The sequence below is a fragment of the Otolemur garnettii genome, unplaced genomic scaffold, assembly GCF_000181295.1.
Source record: "Otolemur garnettii isolate 467f Iridium unplaced genomic scaffold, OtoGar3 scaffold00026, whole genome shotgun sequence".
NCBI lineage: Eukaryota > Metazoa > Chordata > Mammalia > Primates > Galagidae > Otolemur > Otolemur garnettii.
The window spans coordinates 226,826-250,496 of NW_003852421.1; the positions used below are offsets into that span (position 1 = coordinate 226,826).

Below are 23,671 nucleotides of genomic sequence, written 5' to 3' on the forward strand. Positions count from 1 at the left end.
CAGCCATCATTGTTGTTTGGCGGGCCCAGGCTGGGGATTCAAACCTGCCACCTTAGGTGTATGTGGCTGGCGCCTTAGCCGCTTGAGCCACAGGTTCTTTATATTTACCACTTGTAAGATCTGTGTGAAATTTCTGCCTTCTGAAAAGTATTCTTCTCATTATAATTTTATGCAGAAAAGAATTCTTCTCATTATAAATTTATGGAACTGAATATTTTCTGCTTTGTACTGAAGTGTGTATTTGTGCTCCTAATTACAGAAAGCGTATCCAGACCAAAATGCAATTGTGAAGAGAATGGAGTCTCTCCAACTTGATTGTGTGGCACTACCTCCAAGCAGGTCAAATTCAGGTAACTTACACTATGGTCAACATCTATTTATTCATTTATTTCGTTAGCTCATTCATTTACTCTACTCTCTAAAATACTATTCAGGACCATATGGAAACAGAAGAAATGGTCCTGTTCTGAAACCTGTTCATTGTTCTGAACACAAGAGGCTTAATATATCTGATAGGGAGAAAGTGTCGATTGAGGAGAAAGAAGGAGACACATGTGGGAGCAAAGTCCTTGTGGAGGTTGGAGGTGACTAGATTTGGAGCACAGAGAGGCCAGCCTTAGAGTCAAGCGGGGATCCTTCTGTCATTACAATGAAAAGAGAGGTGGAGTATATGATATTGAAGCCACTTATTAGCTATCTGATCTGGGGCAAACTACTTAACCTTTTGTAAACCTCACCCATCAAATCATATAATTGCTCCCATTCTCAGAGGACTTTTAAAAAGTGAAAGAATCCATGGAAAGTGCTGAGAACAGACCAGCTGTGCTTCTTATTTTCTACCCTGAATCATGGCCAAGGCGACAGCCTTCTTCTCTGCTCCAACTCAAGTCCCTTTCCTCCTTGGTCATCCCTCACCATTTTTTCTTTTTGGTTGTTATAATTTACCTAGTGCTCTCTCGCTGACAGCCAGGGGCTCCTACTTGTTATCTACAAAGCTTGGCAGAAGAAGACCATCTCCTAAATGTTTTGTATTTGTCTCTTACTTATTTTCAGTATTTTGGTTTATGCTTGTGCTCAGGTTTTATTTTACTGTTTACTGTTTTATGAAACCTATTCCAATGTTGATCTTTCCTTCTCAGCCACGGAGCAGCCTGGTTCCCTGCACAGTTCCCAGGGACTCGAGGTGGGCCCTGTGGAAGAGTCCTGGTTTGCTCCTTCCCTGGAGCACCAGCAAGAAGAGACTGTCCCCAGCCTGCAGAGTAAACTCCAGGAGGAAGCCAACTATCACCTTTATGGCAGTCGCATGGACAGGCAGACGAAACAGCAGCCCAAACCAAATGTGGCTTACAACAGAGAGGAGGAAAAGAGACGAAGGGTGACCCATGACCCTTTTGCACAGCAAAGATCTTATGAGAATGTTCAGAATGCAGGGGTAAAAGGCCTTGCTTACTCTAGTGCACCCAATCATGGTAATGCAATGCACCAGCCATCGGGGCTAACCAGCCAGCCCCAACTATTCTGGAACAATGGATTATATAATCCACACTGTTTTGGAATAGGACCTTTGGATCCAGGAACAGCAGGTCCAAGATCTTGGTATGGGCCAAATTTAAACCATGCGTCTAGTCTATACAAGACTCCAGTGCCTGAGACCAACCTGCTAGGAAACACACCCACCATTCCAGTCACCACCCTCCTGCCAGGTAGGAAGCTGGGGTGCACCGTAGAGCCTGTTGCCAGGGATTCTTTAGTAAGATTTAATGACCTCAGTTTTAGCAGCTTCATAAACCACCCAGAATCATACACAAATACTGAGTGTGTGCACCACACATTTCTTACACCTTTCAATAGAGAAGGCCCCTAGTTTTCTTCATCAGAGAAAATGCAACAAAGTGAGTGTGGCACCTGGTCCAGTGGGCTTCCTTGGGCCAGGTGTGCTGACCAGAGTTACCTAGAGATGAATTTCATTTATCTGCCTCCTCAGAACTGTCTTCTCCCCCACCTTCTCTCTCCTGCAGACACATCAAATATTCTTTAAGGACAGAACTAACATCTAACAAGTTAAACTCAGCATGGATGTACTGAGCACATGCCTTATACCAGGTCCTAGGCTAGCAAGTGCAAGGAATACAAAACCCTGGGGTTTCTGCCCTCTCGGGACCTGTGTGTTCATAAAGAAGTCCGACAGACCTAGCTCTGGTACAGAGCAGCCTAGGGCACAGTGCTGAGTCTAGGATTATGGTGCGGCTCATGGAAGAAGGTAGAATTTGTGCAGGGCTGTTTCTGTTGCTTTGTTTCACAACTTTTATGGTTTTCCAGTGGCCAGATTTGGGCAGGAAGGCAGCAGAAACTCACACGTAGGGAGAACTGGTGGGGAGAAGGCAGTCCAGGCAGACGGAACAGCTGGCAAAGGCAGATCATCATATTAACGGATCAGCAGGAAACCTGGCAGAACTGGAGTCTCTAGAGTGGAGAGAGGGAGGAGAGAGGAGAAGAGAGAGAGGGAAAGTGGTGGCTGGATTGGAATACTGAGCTGTGAGAGGTTTGGGTGCGGCCATCCACAGGAGGAGGACCCTAACAGATGTTCAGGCAGTGGGGTCCTACTGGGAAATGAGGCTGAGCCTTGGTGTGTTATTCATCCAACTCTATTTTCTGATTTAGGAGAGCCACTTTTTTTTAAATTGCAGTACAATACAAAGAACATAAAACTTACCATTTTAACCTGTTTTTTTTTTTTTTTAAATTTAGAGACAGAGTCTCACTTTGTTGCCCTTGGTAGAGTGCCCTGGCATCACAGCCCACAGCAACCTTAACTCTTGGGCTTAAGAGATTCTCTTGCCTCAGCCTCCCAAGTAGCTGGGACTACAGGTGCCTGCCACAGCACCTGGCTATTTGTAGAGACGGGGTCTCACTCTTGCTCGGGCTGGTCTTGAACCTGTGAGCTCAGGCAGTCCACCTGCCTCAGCCTCCCAGGGTGCTAGGATTACAGATGTGAGCCACCTTGCCCGGCCCATTTTAACAATTTTTAAACACAGTCATTGGCGTTACTTACATTCACATGCAACCACTGCCACCATCCATCCACAGGACTTTTTCATCTTTCCAAACTGAAACTCTCCCCATTAAATACCACTTCTCCATCCTCCTTCCTAGACTCTGACACCATTCTACCTGCTTTCTTTTTGAAACTGAGTATATGAGGTACCTGATATGAGTGGAATCGTGTGGTAGTCGTCTTGTCACTGGCTTTCTTCACTTAGCAAATGCCCTCAAGATTGATGCATGTTGTAGCATGGGACAGGATTACCTTGCTTTATAAGGCTGAATCCTACTCCATTGTGTTTACACACCACATTTTGCTTGTCTGTTGATGGACACTTGGGTCTGCCCTTTTTGCTATTTTGAATAATGCTGTCATGAACATAAATGTATAGATATTTCCTGAAGGCTCTGCTTCCAGTTCTTTTGGGTATATACCCAGAAATGGGATTGCTGGATCATGCAGCAATTCTGTTTTTAATTTTTTAGGACCCTCCATGCTGTTTCCTACAGCAGCTGCACCCTTCTGTGTTCCCACCAGCAGTGCACAGGGTACCGTTTTCTCCACATCCTTGCCAACTCTTATTTTCTAATTTTTGATAGTAGCCATCCTAATAGTATGAGGTAAGTTAGCCACATTTTAAAGAAGGAAATTTTAAAGAGTGGCATAGGATAATTAATTTAATATTTGTAGTAAAGCTCGGCTTTTTTTTTTTTTTACCATGCTGTATTTTTCTTCTTGTTTTTGCTCTGCTGTAGAAGTGCTTAGCAGTATGTTTCTCTCTATTCAGACGAGTCTTTAAAATGCACCATATTGAACAGTACTGGCGTTCAGATTGGAGTCTACAATCAAATGGAGATGGGTAGAGTGGGTTCATCACTATCAGACAGCATGAACTTGACAGAGGAGCCACCTTCTAAGTACCAACGTATCTTTGGTAAGTTGCCCCTAAAGGACCCAATATCTAGCAACCTTGAACTTTCTTAATTGTTGAGAGGGATATGGTGGAATCTTAAAATTTCTCTGATGATTCTTTCTGAAAGTTTTCCAGTGAAAACGTTCCCCATCAAAGGGGACTCTATGAAAGATAGAAGGCGGCCCAGTGTGGTGGCTCACGCTTGTAATCCCAGCACCCTGGGAGGCCAAGGCAGGTGGATTGCCTGAGCTCAGAGGTTCAAGATCAGCATAAGCCAGAGTGAGACCGCTTCTCTACCAAAAAATAGCTGAGTGTTCTGGCTGGCGCCTGTAATCCCAGCTACTTGGGAGGCTGAGGCTAGAGAATCACTTAAACCCAAGGGTTGGTGGAGGTTGCTGTGAGCTATGATTCCACAGTACTCTACTGAGGGCCACAAAGTGAGAATCTGTCTCCATAAAAAATAAAGAAAGCAAAAGAAAAACAAGCAAACAAACAAACAAACAAAAAACTTCAAAGTAAGATTGAAAGCCAATTGAAAGCAAAATTTAAAAAATAAATAAATAAATAAGAGATAGAAGGCTATGCCCTCAACAGCACTTCTATCATTAAAAACAAGAGTGCTGTCTCTTATAGGGTTCTACAATGCAGACCCCTAATGTTAACCCCAGAATACAGTATGGGAAGAGTAATCATGAGGCCAAAACAATGTGATTAACCCTGAGATTGGCAATTTTTTCCGTATAAAGGGCCAGGTAATAAGTATGTTAGGATTTGCTTGGCTTTGAGGTCTCTCTTAGAGCTATTCACCTCTATCATTGTAGGCCAAAAGCAATCATAGACAACAGGTAATGAATGAGTATGGCTGTGTTCCAATAAAATTCATTTCAAAGCAGGCAAGGGGCCAAATTTGGCCCACAAACCATAGCCTGACAATCCCTGATAAAACCCATTTGAAGGATAGCCTTTAAAATATCTAGAACATCCCACGGATGTTAAAAGCAAAAAGAATGTCTAGAACAGAGAATCTGAACTGAGATTCTGAACTTTTGAGGAGCCACGGGTACTTTTGAGAATCTGATAAAATGCAGGAACCCTCTCCTACAGAAATATTGGCAAAATTTGGCAAGTATCTTGGGAAATTATTTGACTGCTGACATCCATTGGTAGCGACAGAGTTTGCATTATAGGGGATAAGGAAGGAATGGGAGTTGGGCAAGGGGAAATGAGATGCCTTTTTCCTTCCTTTTTTTTTCTTGGGATAAGGTGAAGTGTGATGGCACAAAAATAGCTCATTTGTAACTACCAACTCCTGGGCTTAAGCCGTCCTTCTACCTCAGCCTCCTGAGTAGGTGGAACTGTAGGCTCACACCACTATGCCTGACAAATTTTTATTTTATTTTATAACTGGGTTTTGTTTTGTTCTTTTTAGAAAGGGTTTCACTTCCTCTAAAAGACCCAGGCTGATCTCCAATTCCTGGGCTCAAGCAATCCTCCTGCCTCAGCCTCCCTTAGTGCTGAGGTCACAGGTGTGAGCCACCACTCCTGTCTTTTTCCTTATATTTAATTTACTGAGATAGAATGAGGATCAAGGAATATGGCCTGTTTGTTGTAGTTGTTTATGTTTGTATTTGTTTCTTTTTATTAATTATTTTTATGAAAGGCTAAGATGAGGAAACCAGTGGAAAGAGAGATTATGACTATAGGTGAAAAGAGGACAGCTGGGGAGAAGGTAAAGGAAGGGATGGGTCCAAAAATGGACCTTAAAGAGTGTAAATACCTCATTCCTTGAAAGACAAGGAACGCTTGTAATTCAATGAGCTCATACTTGATGGTTTCAATTTCTCCAATTAAGAAAGTGAACTGCTGGGAGAGGTGGTCAGGAGTTGGGAGCCCTTGACCCTGGCCAGATAGAAGTGGAAAATATCTAAAAAGAGCAAAACTGGTGTTTTTTTTTCCCTTTATATCTGGAGAGGTATAAGATAAACAGGTCCCCTGGCAAATGTATGGAGCACCCAACCTAGAAGTTATGTAGGGGTTTTGTTCACAAAGCCATCTGCTAGGAACAAGAATTGGTGCCCTGTTCTAATTCACATACAGACTGCACATGGGCCAGGAGGCCTGTGAAGTGTCTTCCATTGAGTCAGCAGCTGTTATAATTAAGAAGTTATTTTTTGGGGCGGCGCCTGTGGCTCAAAGGAATAGGGTGCCAGCCTCATATGCCGGAGGTGGTGGGTTCAAACCCAGCCCCAGCCAAAAACTACAAAAAAAAAAAAAAAAAGAAGTTATCTTTTGGTGCGGTGCCTGTGGCTGAAAAAGAGTAGGGCACCAGCCCCATATCCCGGAGGTGGTGGGTTCAAACCCGACCCCGGCCAAATACTGCAAAAAAAAAAAAAAATAGTTGTCTTTTTCACTGTCTCTTGGTACTGTTCACTTAGGGTTTTCAGCAGTTCAGGAAGCTAGAATGTTCATAGGGGTTAGAGATTGATAACTTTTTGTCTTTTCTATTTGACAGAGAATACCACTACTCTGACTGATAAACACCTGGAACCTGTCAGGGAAAATCTGGGAAAGCAATGGAAAAACTGTGCCCGTAAACTGGGCCTCACTCAATCTCAGATTGATGAAATTGACCATGACTATGAGCGAGATGGACTAAAAGAGAAGGTTTACCAGATGCTCCAAAAGTGGCTGATGAAGGAAGGCAGCAGGGGAGCCACAGTGGGAAAGCTGGCTTACGCACTCTACCTATGTTACAGAAAAGACATTCTGACTCAGTTGATCAGAGTGAGCCAGAACTAATGCTGGAGGGGCATGGGCAGAAGCAGACTCATCATTTAAGGATAACCCATGGCAAATTTGCACTGCCTCAGAGAGTTCAGAACTCGTCCTCACTGAAATGGTTCTCTGTGTGCATAAATATTTCCTGCATATCATAGCTGGAGAAAGAAATCTGCATCAAACAATCCACTTTTAGGAAAATATGAACCTCTTCATGTCCCAGCACTATAAATGACCTGCAAGATTATTTTCTTTCAGCTCAGCCCATAACCTACAATTGTGCTACTCATTCAGTTTCCTGGAGTTTTATTTGCGCAAGAAAAAAAATTCAGAGGACATAAACAAATCGACTTTCTTATTTTGTCCTCTTTTTTTCTAGGCTCCTGCTACAACCAAAGTACTGTAAAATTCTATGTCTTGTGCAGAATTTTTTGATATTATAACTGTAATTCTTTAGGATCTCAATGTCAATATCAAGTGCTATGTCATTCACTACAGGCTTTAAGAATTATATGCAATCTCCATTCTATTGTTATATATTAATTTTTTAATTAATTGATTTACATTTAGTTAATTTGTAAATTAGCTGAAGGGACTTTTATGGAGGGGGAAAATGGGGGGGAAGCCATCTGCATTTCTCAGGCAGTTGTTGCAATGAATTGCTACTAATCGTGACTACTACAAAAATTCTTGATTGATTTTTTTAAAGTACTTTCCTAGCATTCTGATGCTTTCACTTAGTCTGGGGATCCTAAAGAGGGAACAGGTATGCAGGAAATATTGATCTTTAAATGTTTGGGGATGATGGCTGTTGAGCTGCTATCCAAATGTACTACAATAACATTTTAATTTTTTTCTGTGTGCCACAGAGTCAAAAAGATGGCTTCTGAATCTTCAGCATTTAATCTTGCAAAGCCAACCCAAAACCTAGGGGTTGATGAAGGAACTAAAAGAGTAGAAGACTAAAGCCAGGTGGGCCATCTGACATCTCTGCTGGCACTTTACTAAACAGAAAGGGAATGGGCTGGGTGTGGTACCTCATGCCCATAATCCTAGCACTCTGGGAGACCAAGGTGGGTGGATTGATTGAGCTCAGGAGTTTGAAACCAGCCTGAGCAAGAGTGAGACCCCATCTCTACTAAAAATAGAAAAACTAGCCAGGCATTGTGGTAGGCTCCTGTTTAAGTCCCAACTACTTGGAGGATCGCTTGAGCCCAAGAGTTTGAGGTTGCTATGAGCTATGATGCCATGGCACTATACCAAGGGCAACAAAGTGAGACCCTGTCTCAAGAAAAGGAATGGCTGTGTGCTTAGCTCCCCCAAGACAGGGAAAGAAGGATCCAGTCATAGTCTGGCTGTCAGGATGAACTCTGGTGTCTTGGGTTGATAACAGTATTGGTGGTTTTTTGTTGTTTTTTTTTTTTTTGAGACAGAGTCTCACTTTGTTGCCCTCGGTAAAGTGCTGTGATATCACAGCTCACAGCAATCTCCAGCCCTTGGGCTAAGGTAATGCTCTTGCCTCAGCCTCCCGAGTACTTGGGACTACAGGCACCTGCCACAACACCTGGCTATTTTTGTTACAGTTGCCACTGCAAATTTAGCTGGCCAGGGCCAGGTTCGAACCCATCACCCTTGGTATATGAGTCCGGCGCCCTACTCACTGAGCCACAGGCACTGCCCAGTATTGTTGGTTTTGATTCTGAATCCTCTAAACTCCAGTGGACACACACCCTTAAAGGGAAGTTGGAGAGGAATCTATAGTTTATCTTCTGTGGCATACTTAGGCTGAACAAAAAAAAAAAAAGAGGAAAGAAAAGCCCCTTGGGCACGTTACTTAACCTTTCTGTGCTTCAATCTCCCTGTCTTATACGGTGGGAGTAATACCTACCTTATAGGGTCGTTGTGGGGATTGAGATAATATCTGTAAAGCATTTAAGATTCTTGAAGAAGGAGCTATATAAATACAAAATAATATTGTGTAAAATAATAATTTTCCACAAATAAACCAACTATTGAATAGACCAATTATTTTTTTGTGGGGAAAAAAAAGAGAATATACTTACTGTGTCTTGAATGTATTTTGATAATTTAATTAATGATGCTTAAACATTTTCATGGGACACCCATTGAAAATCACTGCTCTGTACGCTGTCAAAATGTTCCTTGGAAAAGCAAAATTACCCTGGTGGAGAAGGGCAGTTCTACCCACATGTATCTAGGCTAACTACTTGGGTGTCACACAGCATTAGGTCAGGCAGACTGAAAGGGGAATTTCAGAGAAAAAGGGGGAAATGGTCCAGCTTTCCCCAGAGGAGCTTGGCTAATTTCTAAATGTATCTCTTATACCACCATCCCAATAGTATTCTAAAGTCTCTTAATTTCCAAAGATATTAAATAGTCAATGTCCAGTTCTGTAAATAAACTTAACAATAAAATTGTTTATTTCAACTCTAGACCATCATTGTGTTCTGTGTGTTTGAAAAACTGAACAGTTTGAGATTCTCCACTGAGGTCTCTATTTCCTGTGTGTAATCTCCTTTCTCACTCCTGCTGATGATAAAAAGAAGAGAAGCTCCCAGATTATTTTGGCCGTCCTGATGAGGCCTGCAGCACAGCTGTCCTTTCCACGGTAGTTCTGAGGCTTTGCCTTCACCTCCCTGTCCCTAACCACCATGCCGAAAAAAGCCAAGTGTGCCACAGAGTAGTGTAGGACCCTGCTACAGGGGTCCTGGGCAGAAACCAAGTAAGCAGAATGACACAGAATAGAAAATTAGAAAGAAGACAATCCATACTGTGTTCCAAAAAAGATATCCACACCCACTTGTAGTCCCTACAGTTTTGATGGGCAGTTTTGAGACTTGTCGCTACATATGCTTTGGTTTTATCATGTGAATTTGGAGCTTCAGAAATAAGAAAATGTTTGAGATAGTATTTTTTTTTTTTTTGAGACAAGAGTCTCAAGCTATCTGTCGCCCTGGGTAAAGTGCTATGGCTTCATAGCTCACAGCAACCTCCAACTCTTGGGCTCAAGCGATCCTCTTGCCTCAGTTTTTCTATTTTTAGTAGATACGGGGTTCTCACTTTTTGCTCAGGCTGATCTCAAACTCATGAGTTCAAGCGATCCACCTGCCTCAGCCTCCTAGAGTGCTGGGATTACAGGTGTCAATCACCTCACCCACCCTGAGATAGTATTTTGATGTACATTTTAACCTGTATTAGAAGGAAAGGTTCTTCTCTAATAATAGCATAAGGAGTGTAAATATTCAAGATTTTAGACGCAGTTGATTACAAAGAATTCATATTTGGCCTAATGCTACTACAGTGGGTTCTATAGTATATAATAATTCAAATACTGTGTTTTGAAATGAAGCAGGTTGAAATTCCTTCTTGCCACTCTTCAGCTGTGTAACCAGGGCTTGCTTGCTAACCTCTCAGCCTCAGTTTCCTCATCTGTAAATGAGAGAGGCAATAGCACATAAGGTTGGTGTGAAGATTAAATATGATACATCATAAAATGTCTTGCACAAAAATGGCAGTTACTTTTTTAACAGCACACAATTTTTGCTACTCAGGAGGCTGAGACAGGAAGATTGCTTGAGTCCAAGAGTCTGAGGTTGCAGTGATCCAGGCTGATGCTGAAGCACTCTAGCCTGGGCAACAGAGTGAGACTCTGTCAAAAAAAAAAAAAAAAATTTCTGAAAGTCCAGTGATATTAAAATCAATTCAAACATTATATATTTCACTTTCCTTTCATGCATGAATTACTGTGATAGATTTATGTTGAAAGTAGAATATAAACTATTTACTTATTCGCTATTTAGAAAAAACTATCTTTACCATTCACACTCCAATGGGTGAGTGAGGACAGGTAATAGAACTTCTATAGCTATAGCCCTTAAAAGCACAGGACTATATAATACCAGAAGGGTCTCTTGGAAGAAAGATAATGCAATATGCAAAGAAGCTGTTGTCTTCAATAATCCAAGCCAAGGCTCCAACAGTAACCATGCACCTACTAGTTACTTGCAGTAAAGATAAGGCAGAATGGTAGCTAGACTTAAAGGGATAGTTGCTTTTTTGCTGCTGAGCTTCCAATTACAGATAACATCTATATCCTTTATAAAGCTTGAATTATATAGTAAAAAAAATTAATATGCTGGGTGCAGTGGCTCACACCTGTAATCCTAGCACTCTGGGAGGCTAAGGTGGGAGTTGGAGACCACCCTGAGCAAGAGTGAAACCTCCTTCTCTACTAAAAATGGAAATCAGCCAGGTGTTGTGGAGGGTGCCTATAGTCCTAGCTACTCAGGTGGCTGAGGCAAGAGGATAGCTTTAGCCCAAGAGTTTGAGGTTGCAGTGATCCAGGCCGATGCTGAGGCACTCTAGTCTGGGCAACAAAGTGAGATTCTATCAAAAAACAAACAAAAAACAATAATTGTGATAAAACACACAAAAACTTAACAGTTAAACCATTTTTAAGTGTTCAGTTCAGTGGCATGAAATACTTTCACACTGTTGTGCAGCCATCTCCAGAACTTTTTCATCTTCCCAATTTTAAAGTCTGTCCCCATCAAACACCAACTCCCCATTCTCTCCTCCCTTCCAGCAACTCTTACTTTACTTTTTGTCTCTGTGATTTGACCACTTTAGATACCTCAGATGAGTGGAATCATACAGTCTGATTTTGTGTCTGGATAAAATGTGGTGTATCCATACAATGGAATATTATCCAGCCTTAAAAAGGAAGGAAATTCTGACACAGGCTACAACATGGATGACCTTATCCTAAATGAAGTAGCCATTCATTTATTGTTGGGCCCTTGGGTTGCTCCCACCCTCAGCTGTTGTGAATAATGCTGCTATGAACATGGGTGTGCAAATATTTCTTCAAAACAGTTTTCAATTCTTTTGGGTATATGCCCAGAATTGGAATTGCTGGATCATATGGTAATTCTGTGTTTAATTTTTTTTTATTAAATCATAGCAGTGTACATTAATACTATCCTGGGGTACAGTGTACTGTTTCTGTATACAATTTGAAATACTTTCATCCAACTGGTTAACATAACCTTCATGTCTTTTTCTTAGTTATTGTGTTAAGACATTTATATTCTTCATTTAGAGAGATTCACATGTACCCTTATAGGATGAACCATAGGCATCTGTGCTTAATTTTTTGAGGAACCGCAGTACTGTTTACTACAGGGGCTATAACATTTTACATTCCCACCTGCACTGCACGAAGGTTCCATTTTCTCCACATCTTCACCAACGCTAATTTCTGGGATTTCTGCTAGTAGCTATCCTAATGAGTATGAAGCGGCATAAAGAAAAAAATACATAGATCCCATCATCCCTAAGGAAAGGCACTTCATCCCACCGTTAGCAACCAGCCAAAGCAGGAGTCTCCGCCTGCCGTTCCAGAGCCCCTAATTGGACACCCACCAGAGAGAGCAGGATGGAGGGCGTCCTCGCCTCCTGGAATGGCCACGGTTACGGCTGCGACGGGCAGGGAGCGGGTGGTGCCCACTGTGACTACTACGTGGAAGCCAGAGCTAGCATTGAGAGAGGAAATTGCACGGGTGCCCGGCGCTTGCAGGACTGGCGAAATAGCAAATAGGGTTTAGGTGGTTCCTAAGCAAGCTCTGGGGGGTGGGGCTTCGGGGAAGGCGGGCCCAGGGAGGGGCGTGGCCTCGAGGCCAGACAGGCTGAGGGCGGGGCGGGGCGGGGCGTAGAGGCCCAGCCCAGTGGGGTGGGGCGGGGCGTCGAGGCGCAGCCGCGTAGGCCCAGGTTGGCTGCGGGGTCCAGCAGGCGTGCCCTTGCGGCGGCTGGAGCTTAGATCATGGCCGCTGCTCTGGGCTACAGAGGCGTGCTTCGGCTATCCCTGTCGGCGCTGAAGCCTGGGATCCACATCTCCCCGGCCGGGCCCGCGGCCGCGTTCGGGTAATGACACCGTCTCCGGTCGGGTAGCCCCTGCATCGCTGCACTTAAGGGGCGGCGGGAGGGGCGTGTGCTGGCTGCAGGTGGGCTGGTCGGCGCGGGGAGGACCGTGGATGTAGCCTGGGCCGCCCTGTCGCTCCATGTAATTAACTCATAGTACTATTAAGGTGTAAGTCACGAATCCCAAGTCTCCTGACTCTTCTCTTTGTTTGTTGATCTGGAACTCTAATGTGCTAACGAGTAATTCTTGAGAACCTGTGAAAATTCAGACCTCTGGGCCTCACTGTAAAGGAGCTGATGTAGGTGCATGGAGAAGCTCAAAAAGCTGCTTCGTTTGCCCTCCCACCCTTCCTTTCATTTCAGATAATATAATAACCACAAAAAACCTGAATCTCTGACCTGCTTCCTTGAAAGTGGGTACTGTTGGTTCCTAGAGGTGCTGAGTGTAAATGTGGATAGAGCAGCGTGAAACTGCTTTACTTTGTTTTCTATACACATGCATGCACACACAAATGTACCCAATGCGTGTGTGCAATTAATGTTGATAGGTCGTTTCCCTTGGTGACTAGGAGAAAAGTCAAACGCTGGGTAGGTGCCTGCCATTTATAAGTTTATACTTGATCTACTGTGGAAACTTTTAGGTTGAGAACCTAATCTGGAAAGGAGAAAGGGCAACCATCTTTCAAATTTTCATATGCTTGACTAGCTCTTGAGTTTCATATCTCATTTATGTTCTTTTATTATTATTTTTGAATTATTAGAAGATTTTTGAGACTATTGTAACAGCTGGGAAAACATGCCAATGGCTGCAGCTATGTAGATCAATAGTGGGAAATGGGGCATTGTGGCCTGGCGTGGTGGCTCACACCTGTAATCTTAGCACTCTGGGAGGCCGAGGCTGGTGGATTGCCTGAGCTCACAGGTTCCAGACCAGCCTGAGCAAGAGTGAGCCTCCACCTCTGAAAATAGCAGGGCATTGTGGCAGGGGTTTGTAGTCCCAGCTACTCAGGATGCTGAGGCAAGAGGATTGCTTGAGCCAAGAGTTTGAGGTTTCTGTGAGCTATGATGCCATAGCACTCTACAGAGGGCAACAAAGTGAGACTCTGTCTCAAAAAAAATAAAAAAAGGCATTTTATCCACTTTTCCTGTCTGCAGAAAGGCGTTGAAATAAGGTAACAGGGATTGTACCAATATCACAGTTCCGATAAGTTTGTTTAATGGTTGCAGGAAAGTCCCATCTTCCTAGCTTCACTACAGATCATTCTTCCTAAAACAGTTCTAAAAACAAGTTCCTCTGGATTTTGTACTGCCATTTTATAAGTGCAGCTGCAACATATAATCTGGGAAAATAAGCATGGGAGTTGGTTAATGCTGAAACAAGGCCGCAGCCCAGTAATAGCATCCCTGTAAATATTTTGCTTCATAACAGTAGGTAATGGTAATACTAAGTATTTAGTAGGTACAATTGGAAGTAGGTAATAGCATCCCTGTAAATATTTCGCTTCATAACAGTCAGTACCCAATCTACAATTGAATTGTGTTCCAAACACTTGTTTATAAGTCTGTTGTCTGGAACTTTAACCCTTTTCTTACATAATCTGGAAGGTGGTTTATTCCTGGGTCAGGTAAAAAAAGCCTTTTCTGACTGAAATTTTATGTTATATACAGTTATAATATTAATAACTTAAAGAACATAACAGTCTACATGAAGAAAAGTATTTTTCAAGTTAAACCTTGAGATCCCCTGCCAGAGGATCAGACTGTCTTTCCACTGATGTCCACCACTGCTCTCTAACCGGCAGTGCCTGAGTCTGTCGGGAACTCTGTTCTGCCATAAGGCTGCCGTGAGATTAGGTAGGAGTCATGATCTCTGGAGTTCTAATGGCCACGCTGCCACTTCCTATCTGGGTCAATGTGTGAGTTACTCAACCCCTCTGAACCTCCTGCCTTGCAGAGTTTCTGTGAACTTTTTTTTTTTTTTTTTTGAGACAGAGCCTCAAGCTGTCCCCCTGGGTAGAGTGTCGTGGCATTACAGCTCACAGCAACCTCCAACTCCTGGGCTCAAGCGAGTCTCCTGCCTCAGCCTCCCAAGTAGCTGGGACCACAGGTTTCTGTGAACTTTTTTTTTTTTTTTTTTGAGACAGAGCCTCAAGCTGTCCCCCTGGGTAGAGTGTCGTGGCATTACAGCTCACAGCAACCTCCAACTCCTGGGCTCAAGCGAGTCTCCTGCCTCAGCCTCCCAAGTAGCTGGGACCACAGGCGCAAGGCCTGGGACATAATAAATACTAAGTAATTAGTAGGTACAATTGGAATATCTAAATCATACATTATAAAAGTTATAAATGCATATAAATAAAGCCCTGGGGGCAGTTAATACTTTATTGTGGCTAATGGCTACTTTGGAAAAAATAAATGAAATAGCTGAACATATAATGCCACATTAGGACTTTGAAAGTAAGGGTGTATCTTAGTAAAGCACTTTGTCTCTGAGCAAAGTGCTGAAAAGCTGCAGCTCTAGGGTTGGCTTTGCAGATCACTAGCAGTGCCACTGGGGCAAATTCCCTGATCCTCAGGCTCTTGGGTGGTAAAATTAGGTTGAGCTTAATGTGCTCAACTAAACCTCAGGGCAAAACGAATGGGTTAGGAAAAGCTCTAAAGAGTGCTTGAAAGAGAGTGTAAAGGTTAGATTTAGTTTAATTATTTGCCAAGCTTTTACATTCTTGCCTCTCCTAACAGTAAACTCTTCCTCTCTGAGGGGAGCAGCTTAACTCGTAAAGTAATCCTTATGATACTGGAATTGCGCTCTTCAGTAGGTTCTTGGTCTTGGTGATTCGAAGAATGAATCCTCGGACCACAGATCAGTGGTAAGACAGGATTTATTTACAGAAAAGAATACAGAAGCGCCAGCGGTCTTGGCAGAGAGAGATAACCCAAGTTGGAGAGAAAAGCTCTCTGTCTGTCTGTCTGTCTCCCTCCTGGCTCTTTGTCTGGGGGTATAGGCCCTTTGTAGTTACATTTAGCGGGGCTTGGTAGTTAGATTTAGCTGTCTGGGACATCATGTCTGGCTCTCAGTAGTTACATTTAGCCTGTCTCAGTAGTTACATTTAGCTGTCTGGGACATGTCTGGCTTGCAAATGAATGGCTACAATGTCTTTCATTCCCAGGCCTAGGAAACTTACATGAAATTGACCAGGCCTAGAAAATGAGGGTTCCCTGTTCAGCCTAAGGTGCTGGTGACTCCCCAGCAGTTGTCTGGTCCCTCTGGCTACTGGAGCCTCCTGCAGGGGCCCCCTGCCTACCCTCCTGCCAGCTGGTTCCTTTGCTCCCTGCCACCACATCAACACTGCCAAGGTGGAGGCAGCCAGTCCGCGCCACCCCCCTCCTCCCAGCTCCACAAGCTGGCTGGGACGCCATTTATCCTGTATCACTTACACAATTCTGTGAAAGGGAATTCTTTCCTTTCACAAAATGGCCTGTTCAGCCTCTCAGAAAGAGGGAATCAGGGATAAACACAGGTAGTAAGACATGGTTTAAAAGGAAGATAAAAGGGAGTTAATTTCCTCCAAGAAATTTACTCAGTCATTCTCAAGCTTGGTTGCCTATTAGAATCTGGGTAATTTAAAAAATGCAGGTACCTCGCTCCCACCCCAGAAATTTATTTTTTGTTTTTTTGTTTTGAGACAGGGTTTTGCTCTGTTATCCAGGCTAGCATGCAGTGATGTGACTATAGCTCATTGTAATCTCAAACTCCTGGGCTCAAGCCATCCTCCTGCCTCAGCCTCCCAAGTAGCTGGGACTACAGGTGTGCACCATCACGCCCAGCTAACTTTTCTACTTTTGTAAAGATGGGGCTCTCGCTCCTGCTCAGGCTGGTCTCAGACTCCAGGACTCTAACCCTCCCAACTCAGCCTACCAGAGTGCCAGTGTGAGCCACCATGCCTGTCATCTACTCCAGAAGTTCTGATGTAATGTGGCTTGAGCATCAGAGATTTGAGTTTGCCAAGTGATTCCTATCTAAGTTTGAGCCCCCTGATGAGTGGGAGGCAAGAAGTGCTCTTTTAGAAAGGGGCTGCATGAGTAGCTGTGGAGACATTGAAGGTGCAGTGAACTTGATGCCTTCCACCTGCACCCCAGGGTCCCATCTGCCACCCTACCCACCCCTCCCTCCACTATTTCTCTTTCCTAATACTCGGAACACTGCCTAGTAGATGCTGGTGGCAGTTTATTTATCTGTCTTTCCTGCTAGCCATCAAGCTACATGAGGGCACCTTTAAGTGCCCAGCACAAAGTAGGTGTTCAGGAAATAGATGAATGAAAAGTATAGTAGAGTTTTGGTGTTTTTGAAAGTAGACACTGGGGCTCTACCCTAGAGTAACTGAGTTATAGTCTCCCAGGAGTGTCCTGGGCAAGTGTGTGTTAAAATCTCCACAGGTGATTATAGCAGGGCACACACCTGCTTAGGAACACCTGGTTTAGAGAAGTGATTGTTAAGAAGTGAGAGAGTGGTGGAAAAGACACATTTATTTTTATTCTTTAAATATTGGGGTTTCTTTTTTTGTCTTGTATTTCTGTGAAAATACATCAGTTTTCAGTAACTCTGTTTTCTTTAATATTTTTATTTTATTTCATTTTTTTGAGACAGTCTCATTCGGTCTCCTTGGGTAGACCACCATGGCATCATAGCTCACAGCAACTTCAAACTCTAGGGCTTAAACAATCCTTCCACCTCCCAGGTAGCTGGGACTACAGGTGCCCACCACAATCCTGGCTAAGTTTAAAAAAAAAAAAAATTAGAGACTGGGTCTTGCTATTTGCACAAGATGGTCTCAAACTCTTAGGCCCAAGCAATCCTCCCCACTCAGCCTCCCAAAATGCTGAGATTATAAGCATGAGCCCCTGGGCCTGGCTTTTTCTTAGGTTTGAAATTAATTTGGTTTTGCTCATAAACAGTCCTTTGTGTCTTTACCTTCTTTCTTACTAGATTGTGAACAAAGAAGATGCACCAATAAGCAAATATTTGCTGAAATGAGTCTTTATCTGTAGAGTGCATTTATTTGCCTCTATATGGGTCCTACGCTGTCTCAGGCCATCCTAACCACATAGATGCATTCTTCAGAGGAATAGGATGTCAATCATAACTAAATTGGTGCTGTCATTATTGCCCTTGTTCTGTGGCTTTGTTATTGCTCCTCCAATTAGTGTTTCTGTAGATAATGAGCTTGTGGTTATGTCAAGCCTTGTTACTGCCCGATTCTGCCTTATATTTTTCCAGACATTGTGTGTTAAGATTAGCTGCACCTGTATGCAGCACATTTGTTTCTGCATTTGTTTCTTTCTTACTTGAAGTTGGCTAATAAGGGGAAGTAGAAGAGGAAACGGGACCTTTGTTTTTTCAAATGTGCTGCGTTTCAAGAATCATTCTAAGGCTGAAGGTAGGGTAGGGAGTATGTGAGAGAAAAAGGAGGCAGTGGTTGATTCAAGCTTACCAACAGTCCACTAGGAGACAAGCAGCTCCTCTTGGCATCTGCCTCGCGTGCCAATATGTCCCTTCTGCATGTCACGCGGTCACCTGGCCAGTAAATTGGTGGAGAGTGGCCTTGCATGTGCTGTTTGTGCACATCCCCGCACAACCTCTGGAGAAGAGCTAAGGAGAGCTTGGAGGCTGCCTGCACAGCACACACGTCATTCTGGCAGGACACACGCTGGCATTAGCCCTGCCCCAAGCAAGAGAAAGTGCTTTTGAGGTAGGGGCTTGTGGACATGGCAGTTTGACAATCGTCACAGAACTATCTGGACTTCTTACTGAGCTGGCATAGTGGTCATGGTGCAGATGGGCCTTCCTGACTCAAGCCCTTGTGCCACTGGCCGGAAGGCACTACGGAACAAGAAGCTCTACAGCAAAAGCGCTGCCTGAGATGGAGGCTGTAATGCCAGCATCTGGTTCAGACAGACCGGAGAGGAACTCAAGCATGGAGGGCGGGTACAGCATGCTTTATTTGGCGCACAGGCACTGGTGAGCAAGCATGGGAGGTCTGCCCTTGTCCAGCACCTGGAGCTCAGTGACATAGAAAGTCCACATTCTGTGACCCACGATTCACACACATAGAAGATCTTGTGCACCTTTATACCCAAGGGAACAATAATGGCAACATGCCAAGTAGCAGTTACATAAGCGTGACTTCACTGTACGCAGTCATGGCTATCTAGGAACCCGTGGCACTTTCCCATGGGTAAGAAAGCCTAGACAGCTTTGTCTTGTCCCACATCCAAGGCCATGGGTGAGAAAGCCCAAATCACTTTTGTCTGTCCCTACAGAGGCCTTCCTTTCAGTCTCATCTTTTAGACTGCCGCCAAGGCTGCCGCAGATCTGCACTTCTAGGCCTGCTGAGGCGCTGGGGGTGGCTCCCGGCTCCTGCTTCTGATGCCCACCCTTGCACCTTACTGTGCAGAGCCCCCACACCAGCTGCACTGGGGCTCCCCCAGCTTCCAGTTCACCGGCACGTGCCATGGGCCTCTATGCCATTGCTTTCAGCAAGTCTCTCAGTGCTTCGGCATGGTGAGCTCCAGCAGTTCAGATCTGCACTCTGGGAAGGAAGATACAGATGCATCGTGTCACTGCTCAGAATTGGGAAACTGAGGCACAAACCAAAACAATCCAAGAATCTGGAAAGGGGTACCAGAGCTGACTCATGCATGTGAAAGGGCAGTTTTGCCACATTAAATTTGTACTGCTAAACAATTTTCTCTTGGGCATAGATTTTTAAAAAAACATTTAGATTTTTAAAAATTGACATAATGGTACACATTCATGGGGTACAAAGTGATGTTTAAATATATGTAACTCATAGTGATCAGATCAGTGTGACTGACATATCCTTCATCTCAAACATTTATCACCTCTTTGTGTTGGGAACATTCAATCCCCTCCTCCTATCTGAAAATATACTCTCCTACACTCCTATGGAACACTAGGACTTCCTGCTGTCATCTAGCTGTAATTTTGTATCCTTTAACAAATCTACCCCTGTCCCTTCCTTCCCCTGCCTAGACCGGTGTTTGTTTCTTTTTTTTTTCTAGCACCTCCGTAACCTCTGGCAAAGTGACAGTGAATGGGGTTCACCTGCATTACCAGCGGACGGGCCAGGGAGAACATGCAGTCCTGCTGCTTCCTGGGATGTTGGGTCTGGACATTTTTTAATGGCTTTTACATGCTATCTAATCTATGATGCATTCACAGTACTAGCTGCCAAATATTGATCGTTAATTTTAGTCTTTTGCCAAAATGTTTGAAATAATGTATGCCAGTATCACACATAAGTGATTCAGAAAAGTAGATGACTTTCTACTACAAGTATTTTTTATTCCTGTAAGTGCCCAGTTTTCCCCACAGTTTGGGAGGGTGCCAGGAGTAAGGAAAGGGGTGTGGGAAGAAGGAGGTGAGTAAGTTACCAGTCATCCCAATTGGCCTGGTGTGGAGGGGTTTTCCAGGCACTAGAGCCAGTTTGGATTGATCTCCCTGTTGTGGTGATAATATGTTCAATTAATATAAGAGGCAAGAAAAAATGTCTTCTTGAAAATCAAAATCAGATTGGTACATTACCCTCTTAGTGTATAGGGCATAATAAAGCCCACTGGATCTCAATCTCCTTTTCAGAAAAGTTGTTCAGTCATAGACAGTTCAGAGGGAATATTTCTAGTGATCCCAAGACATCACAAATTTGGTTTTAAGGGGTTAGTGTTGATTTATTTTTTATTTAGTTAAATAATTCCCCTATACATAATAATCCCTCTGTATCCATGGGGCATTGGTTCCAGGACCCTATGCAAATACAAAAATCTATAGTTACTTAAGTCCCCACTATAAAATGGTAAAGTATTAATATTATTTTTGCACATCCTCCCGCATATTTTAAAGCATTTCTAGATTATGGATAATATCTAATACAATGTAAATGCTATGTAAATAGTTGTTATACTATACTGTTTAGAGAATAATCACAAGAAAATAACTGTATATTCAGTCCAGACCCAGCCATTTTTTTTTTTAGTATTTTTTAATTCACAGTAGGTTGAATCCACAGATGTGGAACCCAGGGATATGGAAAACTGTACTTATTCCGTATGATTTGCTTTTTGTCCTTTTAAAAGTAAAGTGCTGAGGGCAGTGCCTGTGGCTCAAAGGAGTAGGGCACTGGCCCCATTTGCTGGAGGTGGTGGGTTCAAACTCAGCCCCGGCCAAAAAAAAAGTATAAAGTGCTGAAATTATTTCAGTCAGTGATGATTCCACTTGACCTGACTGTGGTACCATTGTAGCAGCAAGGTCTCTTTGTCTAGATAGTGTTTAGGATCCTTGTTTTCTTTAAGCTATTGTAATGAAAAAGGACATTCACTCCAATGGCCAATGAAAAGCTAAAGTTATCTGTAAAAACAATGAATAATTTCCCAGCTTAGCTTTCCATTATTTCAATATTGCAGTAATTATCCGGGTACAAAAAACATTTACTAATTTAACTTTTAGTTGAGTAAAACATGAGAGCATGATTTCAAAATCAAAAAGTGGACCAGTGAGCTTCTCTCTCCTATTCCCCCCCCATCTCCTGTCCCCCAGTTTCTCAGGTGTCATATGCACATCTCATCTTTAAACTTTTTTTTAAGGTTTCATTTTTCTTGGCAGTAGCCTTCAAATGTATGCATGTGTGCCAGAAAGTAAATTTCTGGTCAGGTGCAGTGGCTCACACCTATAATCCTAGTACTCTTAAGAGGCCAAGCGAGGAGGATAGCTTGAGCTCAGCAGTTCAAGACAAGCCTGATCAAGAGCAAAACCTGTCTCTACTAAAAATAGAAAAATTAGTCAGGTGTTTGGCGGGCAACAACACCTGAACTAGAACTATAGTAGCATCTATAGTTCTAGCTACTTGGGAAGCTGAGGCAGGAGGATCACTGGAGCCCAGGAGTTTGAGGTTACTGTGAGTTAGGCTGATGCAATAGTACTCAAGCTAAGCAACAAAGTGAGACTCTGTCAAAGGAAGGAAGGGAGGGCAGGCAGGAAGGCAAGCAGAAAAGAAAGAAAGCAAATATTATTTCTGAAATCGATCTTTTAGATGGTTCCCTTTTTTCCTGCCTTCTCCAGATCAATTTCCCAGTAGAAGTCTCTCAGGTCAGAGATTGAAAGAAAAGCCCCCTGGATCAGAGTGGTTGCTATAGTCTGCAGATCTGTTGATTTGTTTTTGCTTGGGTTTTTTGAATGATTTTCTCATCTTCAAAAAGATATCTCTTGTCAGGAAAAATGATGAGCCTTGATAATGTTAAATGATCCTGCACCATCTTGAAAGACATTTTCTAGTATAACCAGTTTTTCAGGCAAAGTGTTTAGTATTCATTTGTGGCCTGAGCTATGAGTCCTGAGAAATCAGTGGGCATAAAATGCTGACTTGCCCCTGGACCAGGCTCTTGAGAGTGGCCCTGTATGCAGTGGGTGTGGACACTCCACCACTTAGAGTGACTGGGACAGCCAGTCAAGTCCATCAAAGGCCCAGGAATAGGTGGGTCACTACAAACGTTTTGAGACAGACTGTGTCATGACCCATCATTTCACTTCCAAGAAACATAGCTGACAGCGTCCTTTCTGATTCACCCGGCCAAGTTTCACTTTGCTCAGCTTATCAGTGTTGCTGGGAGGACTTCATTTGTTTCCATTCACACGGATTTTGTTTCTTGATTTTTGTGTATGTCAAAACTTTCATAATGACCCATGTATAGTTTTACTTGTTAACATAAGCTGTTTTGAACTGTTTTGATGAAACAAACTAATTCCTTCCCTCCATTCCTCCCCACGTTACATGTTTAGGTTAGCTTTATGGTTTTTAATTAAAACAGTAACGTCTTCAGGGGTATTAACAGGGGCATTACATTAACTCAGTAAAAAAAAAATTGGAATTTTAGAATTCTGCTTTGAATAACTTGGACCAATCTCATAAATTTGTTTACAGATATTACAGACATCTTTCACTGAAGTCATGTTAAGTCATTTTAAAAAAAGATAAAAGATCCCAGAAGCATATCATGTAGGTAAATTTATTTCTGTACAGTGTCATTAATTCTTTTGTTTGGAAAGGAAGATTCAGTAAGGAGGTATTGAAAGCACTGTAATAATCCTGAGACGACGCAGGGCCTTAGTCCTTCTCAAAATAGCCACCAGGGGGAGATCGCAGGCAGGTCTGAAGCCTCCAGGAAAGGTAGTTGGCTTCTCAGTGAATGGATTGGGTAGGTCATTAAAAGATCACTTTCCTGATTGCATTCTGGGCTGACTTTGAGTAGCAACTGGCTACTTTGCTTTAAGATTGTTATTACTTCTGTTTTCACTGTAATGTGTATACAAGGAAAGCATTCGCCTCAGCGTAACCAGGTGGCTGTTTTCAGGAAGTGGAGAGACTGATTTTGAACCCCAGCTCAAGAACCTAAATAAGCAGCTCTTTACTGTGGTCGCCTGGGATCCTCGAGGATATGGGCATTCCAGACCCCCAGATCGAGATTTCCCAGTAGACTTTTTTGAAAGGGATGCGAAAGATGCTGTTGATTTGATGAAGGTGAGTCTCTTAGGGAGGTGCCCAGGGAGGGAGGGCGCCTGGGCTTGTCTACTTTTATTTTGTTTTATTGTTCTTTCCTTCTGCAAAGGTAATATGATGGGATTCCTATGGAAAATTCAAAGAGTTCAAAATAGATGTAAAGAAGCAAATAGAAATAGCCCACCAGCTAGCTGTCTAAAGATACCACCACTGAGATTTTATGCTCTGCCTTTCTGGACAGGATTATTACCATATTCCACCTAACTTTTTTCCAACTTACTGTTTTCATTGAACAACTTTTCAAAAAGACACTCTACGTCAATAAATGTGCATTTACATCAATCTTGTAATAGGCACACGTTATTTCATCATATAAATGTACTGTGTTATGTCTTCACTCATCTTCTTCTTCTTTTTTTTTTTTTTTTTTTT

The 23,671-nt window shown here is 43.1% G+C and overlaps 2 protein-coding genes across 5 annotated transcripts in view; both read left to right on the forward strand.

Moving 5' to 3' along the window:
* The window catches only part of RIPK1 (receptor interacting serine/threonine kinase 1), a 39,899-nt gene extending 32,077 nt beyond the window's left edge, over positions 1-7,822 (forward strand). For all 3 annotated transcript variants that reach the window (XM_023512347.1, XM_023512346.1, XM_012804230.2), the window contains 4 exons: positions 260-350; positions 1,140-1,703; positions 3,831-3,977; positions 6,469-7,822. In XM_023512347.1, coding sequence (XP_023368115.1) covers positions 260-350; positions 1,140-1,703; positions 3,831-3,977; positions 6,469-6,755 — 1,089 coding nt within the window. In that variant the 3' untranslated portion in view covers positions 6,756-7,822. The remainder of the gene's footprint in view (positions 1-259; positions 351-1,139; positions 1,704-3,830; positions 3,978-6,468) is intronic.
* Positions 7,823-12,538: 4,716 nt separating this feature from the next.
* BPHL (biphenyl hydrolase like) overlaps positions 12,539-23,671 on the forward strand; it is a 29,687-nt gene continuing 18,554 nt past the window's right edge. The window contains exons 1-3 of one of the 2 annotated variants that reach the window (XM_003788276.3): positions 12,539-12,677; positions 19,752-19,855; positions 23,094-23,260. In XM_003788276.3, coding sequence (XP_003788324.1) covers positions 12,577-12,677; positions 19,752-19,855; positions 23,094-23,260 — 372 coding nt within the window. In that variant the 5' untranslated portion in view covers positions 12,539-12,576. Of the gene's footprint in view, positions 12,678-15,399; positions 15,539-19,751; positions 19,856-23,093; positions 23,261-23,671 lie in introns of those variants that run through there. The other variant, XM_023512348.1, reaches the window with a different exon arrangement.